This window comes from Neopsephotus bourkii, unplaced genomic scaffold, assembly GCF_033783945.1.
Source record: "Neopsephotus bourkii isolate Nb327-2 ecotype Australia unplaced genomic scaffold, CSIRO-AGI_Nbou_v1 NB_838, whole genome shotgun sequence".
In the NCBI taxonomy this organism is placed as follows: domain Eukaryota; kingdom Metazoa; phylum Chordata; class Aves; order Psittaciformes; family Psittacidae; genus Neopsephotus; species Neopsephotus bourkii.
The window spans coordinates 283,457-297,594 of NW_026901334.1; the positions used below are offsets into that span (position 1 = coordinate 283,457).

The following is a 14,138-nucleotide window of genomic DNA, read 5'->3' on the forward strand; positions in this document are numbered from 1 at the left end:
TGCCAGGGCAGGGACCTCTTCCACTGGAGCTGCTTGCTCCCGGTCCCAACCCCTGCCAGGGCAGGGACCCCTTCCACTGGAGCCACTTGCTCCAAGCCCCCGTGTCCAACCTGGCCTTGAACAGTTTTAAGGCTGTGATTTTAAGGCTCTAATTGGAATTTGGACTTAGGGACAGATCCATAGCTGGGGAAATCGGCATGGTTGCAGTTGGGCCTGGTCAGTGTAAGAAGACAGCCAGCAGAAACAGACACAGCTGGGCCTTGCATCCCTGCCATTAAATGACTCCCACTGTCCATGCCAAGGGTGGAATGTTTCAACCAGCTGAAAATGCAGGATTTTGAGCCCCAGACAAAGATTGCCTTCATTCCAGTTTATAGCTGAGAACCCAGGAATGAAACCAAATAAAAAAACAGTGATTAGAAAAGAAATCTCTCTACTAAAGCAAAGCAGGAGGTGGTGTCGGGTGCAGGGGTTGCTCTGCGGGTGCTGCTGCACAGTCCTGTGGTCTTCAAAGAGTAGAGGGGTTTCCCACGTCTTGTGCCAAGTAAGGCCTTTGTCTTGCAGAGCATCCACACAGGGCAGTCACCATGTCCGTGGTTAGCACCAGGATCTCGTTCCCAGGCGCAGGGATGCTGCGATCTACACCTGGCAGATGTTATAATGCACTCCTGTCTGACCAAACAAGCTTTCTTCCATCACTTCAATCACGTTGTCCTTGGGCTGTGGGTGTGAGGCCTCCCCAGAAGGGAGCTTGGCTGTGCTGCCTCCTGGATCCTGCTGCAAAAAGGAAAAGCCACCATTGAATTTCTTAGGGCAGAACATGGGTTGTGTCTGCAGGGTCACCCTGTGCTCCCCTGTGAGCCCGGGCAAGCACCACGTACCACAGGAGCCTTTGGAGTGAAGTCCTTCTCACAGACGTGTGCTATGATGCCAGCAGCCAGAGCATCACCAAGGACATTGGTCATCGTCCGAAATCGGTCCCTAGGTAAGAGAGAGGCGTGAGGATGCGTTTGGTGATGGTGCTGGCACCCAGTGCTGCTCAGAGGTGGAAGCCATCTCGTGCCCCAAGAGTGGAACTTTCACCTGAGAAATTAAACTTCCTTTTCATGTGAAAGAGAGAGAAAAGCAGCCCGGAGAGCTGGCGCTGTGCCCTCTCTGCCCAGGGTGGAGGCACTGAGCTTCGTGAAGCTCAGAGCACGACCCACGTGTCAGCTTCAGATGCAGCACCGCGAGCTGGCACTGCCCACCCAGCCCCAGCACTGCACTGGGAATCACTTACAGAGCCCAGTCCACTGCGATGATGAGAGTGATGTCATCTGTGGGCAGCCCCACCGAAGTGAGCACGATGACCATGGTGACGAGCCCGGACTGGGGGATCCCGGCTGCCCCTATGCTGGCTGCTGTAGCTGTGATGCTGCAAAGAGAAGGTGGCCATGCAGACAGTGTGGGGCTGGGGGGAAGGCAAAGTGTGTTTGAATGGCAGAGTAAGTTTCTCCTCTGTGGAAGGATGTTCTGCTCCCAAAGGAGAGAGAAAGCTCCTCCAGCCCCAACCCCTGCCAGGGCAGGGACCCCTTCCACTGGAGCAGCTTGCTCCAAGCCCCTGTGTCCAACCTGGCCTTGAGCACTGCCAGGGATGGGGCAGCCACAGCTTCTCTGGGCACCCTGTGCCAGCGCCTCAGCACCCTCACAGGGAAGAGCTTCTGCCTCAGAGCTCAGCTCAGTCTCCCCTCGGGCAGGTTCAAGCCGTTCCCCTTGGCCTGTCCCTGCAGGCAGCTCTAGTGCTGCCCGTCTGCAGCCTGGATTGCACCTACAGGCAAAGTCTTTGATAGTGGTTTTGCAGCAAATGCTGTGGGTGCAGAGCCCTGCTCTGCTGCTGCACGCTGCAGCCTTCCCTACGCCTCAGCTTCCCAGCAACGTTCACTGAGCAGTAGCAAGGTCTCTGCTGGGAGGGTGTTATAAAGCCCAAAGAGACGAATGGAGAGAAGTGATTCAGGTGCTGCACATTTACCTGATGGTTATAATTTGTCCCAAATCCAAGTCATATTCATTGACCTGGGCAATAAAGATTGCAGCGACCGCTTCGTAGAGCGCGGTGCCGTCCATGTTGATGGTGGCGCCGACGGGGAGGACGAACCGTGCCACGCGTCGATCTATGCCATTGTTCTCCAGGAGACACTTGAGGGTGATGGGCAAGGTTGCAGAGCTGCAGAACAAGAGATGAGCGTGATTCTGTTCCCTGCAGCCCCTTCAGGCACTGGAGCTGCTCTCAGGTCTCCCCTCCAGGAGCCTTCTCTTCTCCAGGCTGCCCCAGCCCAGCTCTCTCAGCCTGGCTCCAGAGCAGTCATTGCAGTGATGAAGGCATCGCTCTCAGACCAGCAGAGGGAGGTGGTTACAGCTGGGTTGGACATCCCTGGTGCCCACATTACCCACGGGGGTGCTGCAGGGCACAACCCCAGATGCTGTTCTCGGGATTATGGGAAGAAGCATTTGAGAGACCGGGGGACCCTTTGCCTTGTGAAATGGTCCCTCAGCAGATGCTTGCAGCTGAGTCCTCCAGGAAGGGCAGAGCTGGCCCGCGTCGAGTTCCTTCTTTTAAAGAATGTTTTAAAGAATGACAATAAAATGGATAATCTAAAATTTTAAAATCTTCTCAGACAGAACTTTTCCTTGGAGGAGCTTTGGGATGCACAGACCTTGAGTGAAGGTTTTTGGTGCTCAGAGGAGCTTTTGGTGTTTCCAGTTCAAACCCAGGCCCATAAACCCACCCTGGTTTATAAAGCACTTCCAAATCCCTGTTTTGAATCCTTTGAAAGGGAAGTGACTGCAGCAATTCCAGTAAGCTCACACAGACACAGACGCTGCTGGTTTGCTTGGGGAAGACCCCATGAGAGGAGCGGCTGGCTCTGAAGATGCCCTAAGGCTCATCCTGCTGGGGACCAGTGCTGAGCATCCCGCTTCCCACTGAAACTGGGAACATTCTCATGTCAGATAGTGCTGGAGCATGACTGCTTTCTCTGGATTATTCCTGTTCTCCCCCAGCCCCCCCAGGGTGCACGTGTCCTCTCCCTCCACCAAACCCGATGCCTCCTCAGGTGCATCAGCATATCTCAGCCACGTTTTCCTACCTGGAGGAGGTAGCTAAGGCGATGAGCAGGGCCTGCAGCATCCCCTGGATGAAAGCAAAGGGGTTTTTCTTGGTGATGAGCACAAAAAGCAGAGGTAAGATAATGAGTCCGTGGATGGCCAGTCCTGACACCACCGTAACGGCATAAAGCCCCAGCTTCTGGCCTATAACTGACGGGTCTTCCATCTCCAGGATCTTTCCAGCAATGAGAAACACGATGCCAAAGGGGAAGTACCTGCAAAGCATAAACATCAGCGATGATTCATGAGGCTGAGCAGCGATCAAAGCACTCCACGGCCATCACTGCGGTGTCTGGTACCACGGGGTGCACTCAGACCAAGATCACCCCAGTGCTCACAACACCCTTGGAGCTCTGTGGTCAGCGTTCCCGCGAGGCAGCGGGTAAGGGAACAACTGAAGGGTGGAGATCAGGGTTACCAGACTGCCATGGAGACGATCTTCATAACGGCCTCGTTCAGGCACTGGCACACGTTCACCAGCGGCGCTCCCCGCTCGCCCATTCTTCCCAGGAGCAGTCCTGCAACCAAGCACATGGATGTGGTAACAGGATCCTGGGGGCAGCCCGAGCCGTGCCAAGCGCCTCCAGGCTCTGGTGGCCACAGAATGGGTTTCACTGGGAGCCTGGTGGGGTTATGTGTAGGTGAGGATGTGGTGATGAGTGGCAGCCCTGTCCTTGCTCTGCAGTGAAGAGTCAGACACCATGGCTGCCACTTGGACGAACACTCAAAAGTGTGCAGATTTGCCCAAAACCTCCAGTTCTGGGTTTTATTATCACAGAATCCCAGCCTGGTTTGTGCTGAAGGGACCTTAAAGCTCCTCCAGCTCCACCCCCTGCCAGGGCAGGGACCCCTTCCACTGGAGCAGCTTGCTCCAAGCCTGTGTCCAACCTGGCCTTGAGCACTGCCAGGGGTGGGGCAGCCACAGCTTCTCTGGGCACCCTGTGCCAGCGCCTCAGCACCCTCACAGGGAAGAGCTTCTGCCTCAGAGCTCAGCTCAGTCTCCCCTCGGGCAGGTTCAAGCCATTCCCCTTGGCCTGTCCCTGCAGGGGACTTGTCCTTGTCCAAAGCCCCTCCACGCTGTGCAGGACCCAGGGAGCGCACATGGGAGGCTGGGGCTGACTCAGGTGATCTCCCACTGCGCCCCAAGCCGGTGCTGATCCCTCCCACGCTGGCAGGGTGCTGGGGGATAATCTCAGAACACAATGGCCCCTTCTCCCTGTTTGGCTGGGCTGGGGCCGGGCACGTGGTCTGCGAGCAGGAGCTCAGCAGGGTCCCCAGGTGTCCCTGGTGAGCAGATGGGGCTGGCCAAGGGGACGGGCTCCTGCCATAGGCATCTACTGCAGGGTCTCTCAGCGCGTCTGCCTCTGCCCTCTCGCTGTGGCCATCTCCAGGCACTCCCTGTATCGTAGCCTTCACAGCCAGGTGCTCTCCCCAGCACTGCCTCCACCCCTCCAATCCTCTAATTGGCTTCTTGGTTCCTCACACACTGAATTCAAGCTCCGTGCTCTCACCTCTTAATCTACAGGTAATCCTGTCCCCATGCTTGCCTCATCTCCTCCTACTCTTTCCCAGCCTGATTCCTCTCTCACACTCATTGTCCTTATGCTTCAGGTTTCTCCTTCCCATGACTTTCTCCCCTGTAAACCTTCCTCCTTCTCCCTTGCACACAGAATTATGAAATGGGTTGGGTTGGAAGGGACCTTAAAGCTCCTCCAGCCCCAACCCCTGCCAGGGCAGGGACCCCTTCCACTGGAGCAGCTTGCTCCAAGCCCCTGTGTCCAACCTGGCCTTGAGCACTGCCAGGGATGGGGCAGCCACAGCTTCTCTGGGCACCCTGTGCCAGCGCCTCAGCACCCTCACAGGGAAGAGCTTCTGCCTCAGAGCTCAGCTCAGGCTCCCCTCGGGCAGGTTCAAGCCATTCCCCTTGCCCTGTCCCTACATCCCTTGTCCCAAGCCCCTCTCCAGGTTCCCTGCAGCCCCTTCAGGCACTGGAGCTGCTCTGAGGTCTCCCCAGAGAATGGAAAACCGGGGGAGGAAACATCCCCATCCCTGCTGGGCTGGTACCGATCGTTGCTGAGAAGATGACGATTCCCAGGACGTTCATCTCGTTGCTGGTTCCGGGCAGGGTCCTGTAGGACATCTCTGGAGGCGGGGTCAGCTCCAGGAACACGGGCCGATGGAGCTCAGGATTTTCATCGTCAGGTGCAAAGTAGATAAAACTGAGAGTTTTCCCCGTGGCCTTTGGAATGCCGGGAGCCTTCAGCACCGGCACCAGAACCGTTCGGTACTGCCACGGAAGCAAAGCAGGGAGCTCAGGGTCCTCCTGGCTGCATCCTGCTCTGAGCACAGAGCCAAAGCCACCACCATGATGGGTGGAGAAGGGAAGAAGCAGAAGGAGAAGGGGGAAGAGGAAGGGAAGCAAAGGGAAGGGGAAGGGAACTTACCTGCTGGAATGAAGCTTCAACGAGGTTAGAAGGAAACATGTTTCTGTGAGAGAGCAATGGCACAGGAGTTAAAGCACGTCTGAGAGCACAGGGAACAGCGTGGGGAGCACCTCTGGTGGGTGCGAGGCCAAGAGGACCGTGACAGCCACCACCAGCTTGGTGTGAGCCGAGGGCAGAGAGGTGCTGGTGCCCGTCAGCATGGCCCTGGTTCTGCTCCCCCAGGGAACTCAGTGTCCCCAGGAGCCTCAGGGGGATCTCGCCTGTGGAGCACCATCCTCAGGCTGCCCCTGCTCAAAGCCTGCCTCGTACCTGATCAGATCCAGCAGCGCATCCGCGGAGCTCAGCACCGCGCTCCCCACCGAGTACTGGTCCTTCTGGGCAGCTGCGCCCGGGTGGATGCTGACCACCAGGATGATCCCCACAGTCACTGCCAGGAAGGTTGTCCAGAGGTAGTAGGTGATGGTGAGCACCCCCATCTTCCCACAGGCCTTGGTGTCCATGGTGGCCAGCCCAGACATGAGGCTGCGCCAGAGGAGGTCGCGGTCAGTGCCTGCTCCCAAACTGCACAAGATGCAGCTGATGGGGGACATCTCCAGAGGGATTTGAAGCAGCGCCTCAGGGCCTCACTGAGCTCCTGCACATTGGAGTGCCAGGTTGTGGCAACCCAGGTTAAGCTGCAGAGGGCAGGAGATGCCTCTCCAATCCCTTCCCTAGGCTTGGCCATGTTTTCTGTCATCTCCATGGGGAAAGAAGGAAATATTCCTGGTGTATTTTGATGGTAAATAACTAATGCTGCTCTTTAGGGGGTGACACCGTTCTCTTCAGGTCTCTGATGTCCTGTGCTGCTGCTGCGCGTCACTGGGAGCAGTGAGGAGAGGTCTTAGCAGGGTTTCTCACATCCTGGTGGGGATGGACCCTGCTCCCCCAGGGGAGAGCTCCTGGCTCAGACGTCGTGGACACAGAAGCTTTCCTAAGCAGCCCATAAACTACTCTTAAACAAAACTGGACTAAAACCAGAGAGGGTTCTACAGGAGGGCTGCTGGTGGTGATGCTTCCTCAGTCCACCACCATCATGGGGGACACCAAGCCAGGGCTGCTGGGGTTATCCTCACCCCAGGCCATTTTGGGGTGATGTCACAGGATCCCAGACTGGTTTGGGCTGGAAGGGACCTTAAAGCTCCTCCAGCTCCAACCCCTGCCAGGGCAGGGACCCCTTCCACTGGAGCAGCTTGCTCCAAGCCCCTGTGTCCAACCTGGCCTTGAGCACTGCCAGGGATGGGGCAGCCACAGCTCCTCTGGGCACCCTCTTCCTCATCAGGAGATCATGGGGTGATGGAGAGGTGGTATTTTAGAAGCAGAAGATGGTGTCTTACCTGGAGGTGATCAAGGGTAGGATGAGCATCTTCAACATCCTCATAAGGAGCTCTCCAGGAAAGGAGAAATACTGCTTCTCCTGCACATAAAGCAGAGCTGTTGTGTCAGATGAGAGTTGAGAAGTGGATGCTGACTGTGGGTAAAGGGCTCAAACCTGATAAATTCACCTTTTTCCCCAAAAGACCCAGCTCTGAGCTTGGTTCTAACATGGCAGCCATCTGCCCAACCATCCATCCATCCATCCATCCACCATCCACCCATCCATCCATCCATCCATCCATCATCCATCCATCATCCATCCATCCATCCATCCATCCATCCATCCATCCATCCATCCATCATCCATCCATCATCCATCCATCCATCCATCCACTATCCATCCATCCATCTGTCATCCATCCATCCATCTATCATCCATCCATCCATCATCCATCCATCCATCATCCATCCCTCATCCATCCCTCCATCACTGCTGCTGTAGAGGTGTCAGGGATGGACCTGAGATGGCCTCAAGTCAAGCAGGTTCAACTTTTGGTTACTCTGAAGCAATCAACCCCATGGAGCTTTGGGGGCTGCCCAGGCAAACCATGCTGGTGCAGGGGGTGCGAGGAGCAGCAGACATGAGCAGCGCCTCTTTTCCCAGTGGGTTTCTCAGCTTCCTGACCCTTTCCCATCGCGGCTGCTGGGGACCACGTGCAGGGCTGCGGCAGGAGGATGGGACGGGACAGGACGGGACAGGACGGGACGGGACGGGACGGGATGGGATGGGACGGGGCAGAGGGCGGATGGGCCCGGTGCACGGCAGGACAAGGGCAGGAGCCCCGCGGCTCTGGGCACCTGCACCGGGGTGCAGGGGGTTACAGCAGCGTCAGTGCAGCACCGAGCTCACCCGGCTGCGGGCGGCTGATGCTGGAGGTGTAATTGAAGTGACAGGGCCCTGCTAAACCCCAGCGGGTGACGGGGGTGTTCCAAGGCCAGATGAGCTCCCCCTGAGGCCTGGCTGCAGATCAGGGTTCAACCAGTGCCAGGCAGCCGATGTCATGGAACCGCCTGGGTTTGGGCTCAGTGCTGTTGAACGGGTCCTGGAAGGCGCTGAGCAAACACCTTTTAGGTGCATTTTTGTCACTGCCTTGGTCTCTGGGGGTGCTCAGGGGAAGGTGACCCCCCCCCCCAGCTCTCCACTACCCCCTATTTATTGCTGGGACATCTCCAGAGGGAGGAAATGTGCTTTGGTTGAGCATCTGCACAGCCAGGGAGAGTGGAGCCCTCAGACCCCAGCACTGCTCTTTGTGGTTCTGAGCATCCATTCCCCCCTTTCCCATCCCCATCCCACCCGGAGGTCCCTGCAGCCCCTTAGGGTCCATCCCACAGCCTCTGCTCCCAGTGGAGGATGCAGGATTTCTCCTGCAGCTTTGGTGTTTGTTGGCAGCTTTTGGGTCACAGAATAACCCAAAGAAAAGCCATTGGGAGAAACCTGCTCAGGTTTCTTGGGCAGGAGCCTTTGCGTTTGGGGCTGTGCCCCTCTGTGGCCATCGATGCCGATGTGCTGCCAGCACCGGCGCTGGCTGCCCCCCCTGCCCTGCTCCATCCTGCTCGCTCCCTTGCCCGTCCTGCTCACACTTACCAGCTCCGTCAGCTCCAGTGCTCGCAGCAGGGACCCCAGGAGGCAGCCGGTGACAACCGACAGCATGGAGAGCGTCAGGAGCCCATTTCTCTGCCAGAAAGCCCGTGCCCGCTTCCAGGCCCGCAGGAAGGTCGTGGACAGCGAGTCCAGCAAAGCTCTCCTGGCCTGCTCCCACATGGCCACCCTCAGCTGCCCAGGCAAAGCCCCTCGCAGCAGCTCCTGGCCCTGCTCATCGCGCCGGCACCGCCACACTGCCGGACCTGGCCCCTCACCCGGAGCCGAGCGCACCGGGCGCTAATCCCAGGCACCAAAAGCTCCAGGGCTCTTTGGGAGCCTTTCCCATAATGGAAAGTGACGTCTTCGATGGTTAATCTGGGCTTGGCATCCGGCCGTGCCAGTGCTGAACCCTCCACCCCCACCAGGACCAGGCTGCCTGCTGCAGGCTGGGAGCAGGGATCCAGCCTGAGCACCTTTCCCATCCCAGTTCCTGATCCACAGGGATCACCTCCTGCCCCACATCTGTCAAGGGCTTCAGGAGAGCAAAGCCTGCAGAGGAAGACTGTTTCCCAGTTAACTGGAGAACCTCCAGTGGGAAGGTTTGCCGACGGCACCAAGCTGTGTGGTGCAGTTGATGCGCTGGAAGGGATGGGATCCAGAGGGACCTGGACAGGCGCAGAGGTGGGGCCATGGGAACCTCATGGAGTTCAACAAGGCCAAGTGCAAGTTCCTGCCCCTGGGTCACAAACACAGGCGGGGCAGAGGAGTCCCTCCGGGGCAGGACAGCAGCTGAGGGATGGGGGGGTGGCTCAGGGGTACAGCGCTGCTCCCAGCTGAGGATGCTCCGGGAATGGGGAAGGTTAAAACCTCTCTGAACCAAAACCTCTGTGCCCAGATTTTAAACACACACACACACACACCCCCACCAATGAGACCACAAACCCGTCTCATACCATTGCCATGTTTTACACACAAAACAAAGCCAAGAGAAGGTGTGGCCTGGATCATGTTTTGTCCCTTGGGAGGTCTCTGGTGGTGGTGTCTTGTACCATGGATCCTCACCCTGCCAGATAAAACGTTTGCTCTCAGTACAGCTGCAATCCAGTTGTTCCTATTCAGCTCCACGGGTGAGCCAGGGGATAGAATGGGCATGCTGGGAGTGAGCAACTGCTTGGGAAAGGGCACCCCTGAGTTGTCCAGGGGATCAGGGACGTCTCGAAGGCCACCAGAGTCCCGTGGGGCTGGCAGCAGGGGAGGGAGCAAGCTGAGAAGGAAAAGGGTGAGGGGAAGCCCAAAGCATTGTGAATGGGGGAACAGGGGGACCTGTGGGGAACTAAGAGCAAGGGAGGGACGTCCCAGGGAGAGGGAATCACAGAGAGGGAAAGGGGCCAAATGGCAAGAGGGCAGGAGGGGAGGGCCCAGTGCTGCTGCGGGCTCACTGCTTGGTGAAGGGGCTACAGCAGCGGTTCCCTCCGCACCTACCGTAGATCTCAACATCATCATAGATGTCAGTGTCCCTGCAAGGAAAGACAAGGGCGCTGTGAGCCAAGGCAAGGGCTCTGCATATGTCCCGTCTCTCCTAACGTATCCCTTCGCCTCTTCCCAACGCTGGGCTCTCCCCACGGAGATGGGATCCTCTGGCATGGGGTAAGCATGGCTCTGGCTCCTCTCCTGTTGTACAGGGATGGTGAACCTCACCAGAAACAGCAGCTCCCAAGCCCAGGGTAAGTACCTGATGCTACACTTATGGTAACTGCCTGGGTTGGATGGTTTTGAGCTGGCAGCCCATGGCCAGGGCTGGTTTGGTGCTGGGGACTCACTGGGCAGTTGCCAGAGCCCATGGAGTGGGGAGGAAGGGCTGGGGAAGGGGTACTCACAGGTGCAGCATCGCGCTCCGGGGCACGTAGCCATCTGCAACAGGGAGGAGAAGCACTTCAGGCTGTGCCAGGAGTGGGGCACGAGCGGGGACTCACCCCAGCACCTGCCCTGCACAGGACAGAGCTTAGCAATGTCTTGCATCCCATGGGGGGGCTGGGACAGGGAAGAGCTTGGCTCTTGGAAGCTGGACCGCTGGGAGGAACCTGCTGGAGGCAATGCAAGGGAATGCACCTGCCAGGCTGGGTGGCAGCAGCCTGGGAAGAGCCTGATCCCAGTCTCTCTGTTGATGGGATCTGCAGCGCATTCCATCTGAGCATCATAGAACCATAGAATCTGGCCTTGAGCACTGCCAGGGATGGGGCAGCCACAGCTTCCCTGGGCACCCTGTGCCAGCGCCTCAGCACCCTCACAGGGAAGAGCTCCTGCCTCGTATCTAATGTGAACTTCCCCTGTTTAAGCACAAGGCATCACCCCTTGTCCTGTTGCTACAGTCCTTCAGTGCAAACGTGGCTTGTGGAGCCCAGGCCTACTGCAAAGCCAGGCTGGTGGCCAAGACCGTGGGAAGTGCTTTTAGCAGAGGGAGACAAGAAGCCTGGCCAGCAGCTGGAGTGCTGGCGCCAGGCAGGAGGAAGAGCAGGAGGTTTTGCAAGGAGAACTGGGAGCACTGGAGAGCCATGGCCAAGGGCATGCCTCTCTGTCTGCTGCTGTGTGTGTGCATGAAGACACTTGTTCCCAAAGCTGTGACCCCACTAAGGCAAAGCCTCAGCCCCCAGACTTACACCTCCTCTGCCTGTTTCTGCAGAGGATTTGCTCCTGGTTTGTAAACTGAATCACATCAAGGATTTCCCCTCGTCTCAGCGGCAGGCTCTTCCCTCCACCCCTCTTCTCCGTCACCGCGGGGTCCACCATCATCTGGGTCAGGACATTGATGCTTCCCTCAAACTGAGACACAGAGCAGTGAGTGCTGCAGCTCAGCAGCTGCCCCCAGGTCACTGGGAGCTGGGCAGCTCCATCCACTCTCCCTTGGAAATAGCAAGGCCCCTGGTGCGTGGGACTGGTCTGACCTGGGGATGTTTCAGCGGGAAACAGGGAAGGTGAGAGCTGGGCTCCGTGCAGCACAGCTCCCCTGCCACTGCCTTGCTGCTCACCTTGAACTTCTTCTGGAACTCCCTGTCTGCCTTCTCTTCCTTCTTGCAGTCCTTGAGTGTCATTGGCTTCATCTGCCGGGGGAGCTGGGCTCCTCTGCAGGGCCGTTGTGAGTCACAGGGGACCCCACACTCCGCTCCCTCCCTTCTCCCTCCCCTTCTCCCTCTCAGCCCCATCACATTTCCCTTCACCCCCTAAGGGGCTCCCAGGCCAGGTTTAAACCAGCCACTTGTGCTCTTCACCACGGAGATTTCCATTGCAAGCCCAGCAGAGAGCATTCAACCAGCAGCTTTGTCAGAGCAGCAAGGAGCCCTGCTATTGTGGGACCCTCAGCAAGAGCAAACCCCCCCGTTACCTCTGTGCAGCTGCCAGCAAGGCAAACCCAGGAGAGCCTCCACCAGCGTCTCCACCTGTAAAACCAAACCCTGGGAGAGGGGCTGCCATGAGGCTGCTGCAAGGTGTTAGACACGAGACCGAACCATCAGCAAGAGCCTGGAGCCACCCCTGCCCTTGCCCCCTGAGCGGGGGGGGATCAGGGCTTCCCCTGCCCATTTACAAGGCACCAAAGAACCCATCAGCGTCCCGTGCCCAGGAGCGGTGGGCTCTGCTGCTGCCCAGGGCTTGCTGGTGCTGCAGTGCTCACCCCACAGCCTCCTGTACCCACCTCCTCTGGGGCAGGGATCTGCTGGCGGCTGGCACGTGGGGGACAGCGGGAAGCCTTGGGCTCTCCTGATGAGCCCAGCAGGCTCCACATCATCATATATCTCATCTTCAGCCCTGGGAGGAGGAAGAGAGTGATTACAAAGCCCTGCTGCAGTGAGCTCCAGGGGCCAAGAGCAGGATGAAGGCTACCAGGAGGAGGCTGGGCTGCCTGTGGGTCCCAGGTGTGGGGCAGAGAGGGACAGCAGCTCGGTGCCCTGTGCCAGCTTTTCCCATAGGGATGGAAGCCACCTAGAATACAAGCGCTGCCTTGGTCCTTACCCTGTTACACTTGAAGCATCCTGTGCTGGGAACCGTGCTGGGGCTGATGCAGCATTGCCTGGTTTGGGGTGACCTACGGTAGAAGGAGGAACAGGAGGGAACAGTGAGGGATTATTTCACGTCCTTGGCTCAACTCTATCACCCACCCTAAAGTCAGAGCCTCCGTGGGCTAGATTTAGTGCAGAAGGATGAGGGGGGCTAATAGTGACTGCAATCAGGGTCCAGAGAGGAGTTTTTAGATGTGTTTTTCCAATTCTTATGCCCCTAATGCTACTTTCTCCCTGGAGCAGTGATGAAAGGGGAGGGAAGAGACCAAAATGAGTATTTTGAATGTGGTGAAACCCCCAAACTTCAGACCTGTACCCGAGTCAGGGCAAATCCCAGGTGTCTCCATGTGCTCAGGAGCATCATTGCCCAGGAGGTGGCTCAGTTTTGCAGCTCCCCAAAGGAAAGGAAGAGAAGCTCTACTCTTGTGGCCGTACCCAGCTGAGCACCCCTTGGTGGCTCCGTGGCAGGGTGGATGGGCGCCCCAGGATGTGCAGACGCACCAAACTTCTCCAGATCCACGACAGGAGGGCGCCTGGGCTTGGCTGGCCTCGCTCCCAGTGCCTTGATGTGTGGCAAAGGCTTCCTCCGAGGCTGAGCTGGGTGCCCAGGCTGCACAGACACTGCTGGAGCAGCCCTGGCCTTGGCGAGCGGCCGGGCCCGCGGGGCTGAGCTGCTCCGGGGAGGATGAGGCCTGGCTCCCACCTCCCTGCCCACCGCATCCCCTCCTCCTGGCTCGGCAGGGGCTGGGTGGAAGCTGCCGCCCTGAGCAGTTCCCTTCTTCACTTGCACCCACCCGGGGGGCTCAGCGCCGGGAGGAGGAGGTGAACGCGGTCCCACACCTTCACCGTGTGATGGAGAAGCCCGGCTCAAGTCCCCCCTCCTGCTCCGGGGGGGCTCTGGCTCTGCTGCAGAGCGACTCTGGGGGCAGGCACCCACTATGGGAGGCTCTCTCCTGTTCCCTTGGAGCTGTGCCCGTAGGTGTCTCACCACGGCCTCTTTCCTCTCCTGCCAGCACAAGGAAAAGCTCCGGTTAAAACACCAGGGAGGGAGCCCTGCTCTGGGGAATGCAGTATTTCTTCAACGTGGCCTCACACTAAGCCTTCTCCATGAAATGCGCTCAAAGAGGTCCTGGAACACAGAATCCCAGCCTGGTTGGGGTTGGAAGGGACCTTGAAGCTCCTCCAGTTCCAAGCCCCCGCCACAGGCAGGGACCCCTTCCACAACACTGCCTTGCCCTGGTCCTGGCTCCCATGAAGTCCATGCTGAAGCCAGGGCAGTGGGAGCTGGTGGGGGAACACTGGGGGCCAGCAGCGGAGGAAAGCCCAGGACAGTGCTGCTGATGCTCAGCTGCCAAAGCTGGGGGCAGAAAACAGCCACGCAGCAGCGGCTCTGCCCTACTTCTGTGACCAGCGAGCTTCCTGTGCTGCTCACACCGTGCACGAGGGGACCGGGACAGGCGGGCCCCAGCGCAGAGCTGCCCCACTTCCTGAATGACCACAAAG

At 58.3% G+C, this 14,138-nt stretch overlaps 2 protein-coding genes across 2 annotated transcripts; both read right to left on the reverse strand.

The window, feature by feature from the left end:
• Positions 1–126: 126 nt before the first annotated feature.
• Positions 127–9,252, reverse strand: LOC133213524 (excitatory amino acid transporter 5-like). Its single transcript, XM_061355793.1, has 11 exons — positions 8,587–9,252; positions 6,962–7,041; positions 5,898–6,110; positions 5,589–5,631; positions 5,209–5,431; positions 3,563–3,662; positions 3,126–3,359; positions 2,009–2,203; positions 1,280–1,414; positions 882–981; positions 127–777 (listed from the first exon to the last, which is right to left on the reverse strand). The coding sequence occupies exons 1-11, from the start codon at positions 8,761–8,763 to the stop codon at positions 640–642; spliced, it is 1,638 nt and encodes a 545-aa protein (XP_061211777.1). The 5' UTR covers positions 8,764–9,252; the 3' UTR covers positions 127–639.
• Positions 9,253–9,622: 370 nt separating this feature from the next.
• Positions 9,623–13,212, reverse strand: PRAM1 (PML-RARA regulated adaptor molecule 1). The gene is made up of 9 exons (XM_061355830.1): positions 12,946–13,212; positions 12,589–12,661; positions 12,272–12,384; positions 11,963–12,017; positions 11,610–11,703; positions 11,241–11,403; positions 10,461–10,494; positions 10,066–10,100; positions 9,623–9,646 (listed from the first exon to the last, which is right to left on the reverse strand). The coding sequence occupies exons 1-9, from the start codon at positions 12,980–12,982 to the stop codon at positions 9,642–9,644; spliced, it is 609 nt and encodes a 202-aa protein (XP_061211814.1). The 5' UTR covers positions 12,983–13,212; the 3' UTR covers positions 9,623–9,641.
• Between the last annotated feature and the right edge of the window lie 926 nt (positions 13,213–14,138).

Bases quoted from the DNA above. Each gene is read 5' to 3' on its own strand.
- LOC133213524 (XM_061355793.1), bottom strand. From the start codon at position 8,763: ATGTGGGAGCAGGCCAGGAGAGCTTTGCTGGACTCGCTGTCCACGACC. The intron at 5,432-5,588 runs GTAAGTTCCCTT...CTTCCGTGGCAG, and splicing joins TTGAAGCTTCATTCCAGCAG to TACCGAACGGTTCTGGTGCC. The intron at 778-881 runs GTACGTGGTGCT...TCCTTTTTGCAG, and splicing joins TCACTCCAAAGGCTCCTGTG to CAGGATCCAGGAGGCAGCAC.
- PRAM1 (XM_061355830.1), bottom strand. From the start codon at position 12,982: ATGGAGACACCTGGGATTTGCCCTGACTCGGGTACAG. The intron at 10,495-11,240 runs GTAAGTCTGGGG...TCCCTGTTGCAG, and splicing joins CAGAAACAGGCAGAGGAGGT to ATGGCTACGTGCCCCGGAGC. The intron at 10,101-10,460 runs GTGAGTACCCCT...CTTTCCTTGCAG, and splicing joins CGGAGCGCGATGCTGCACCT to GGACACTGACATCTATGATG.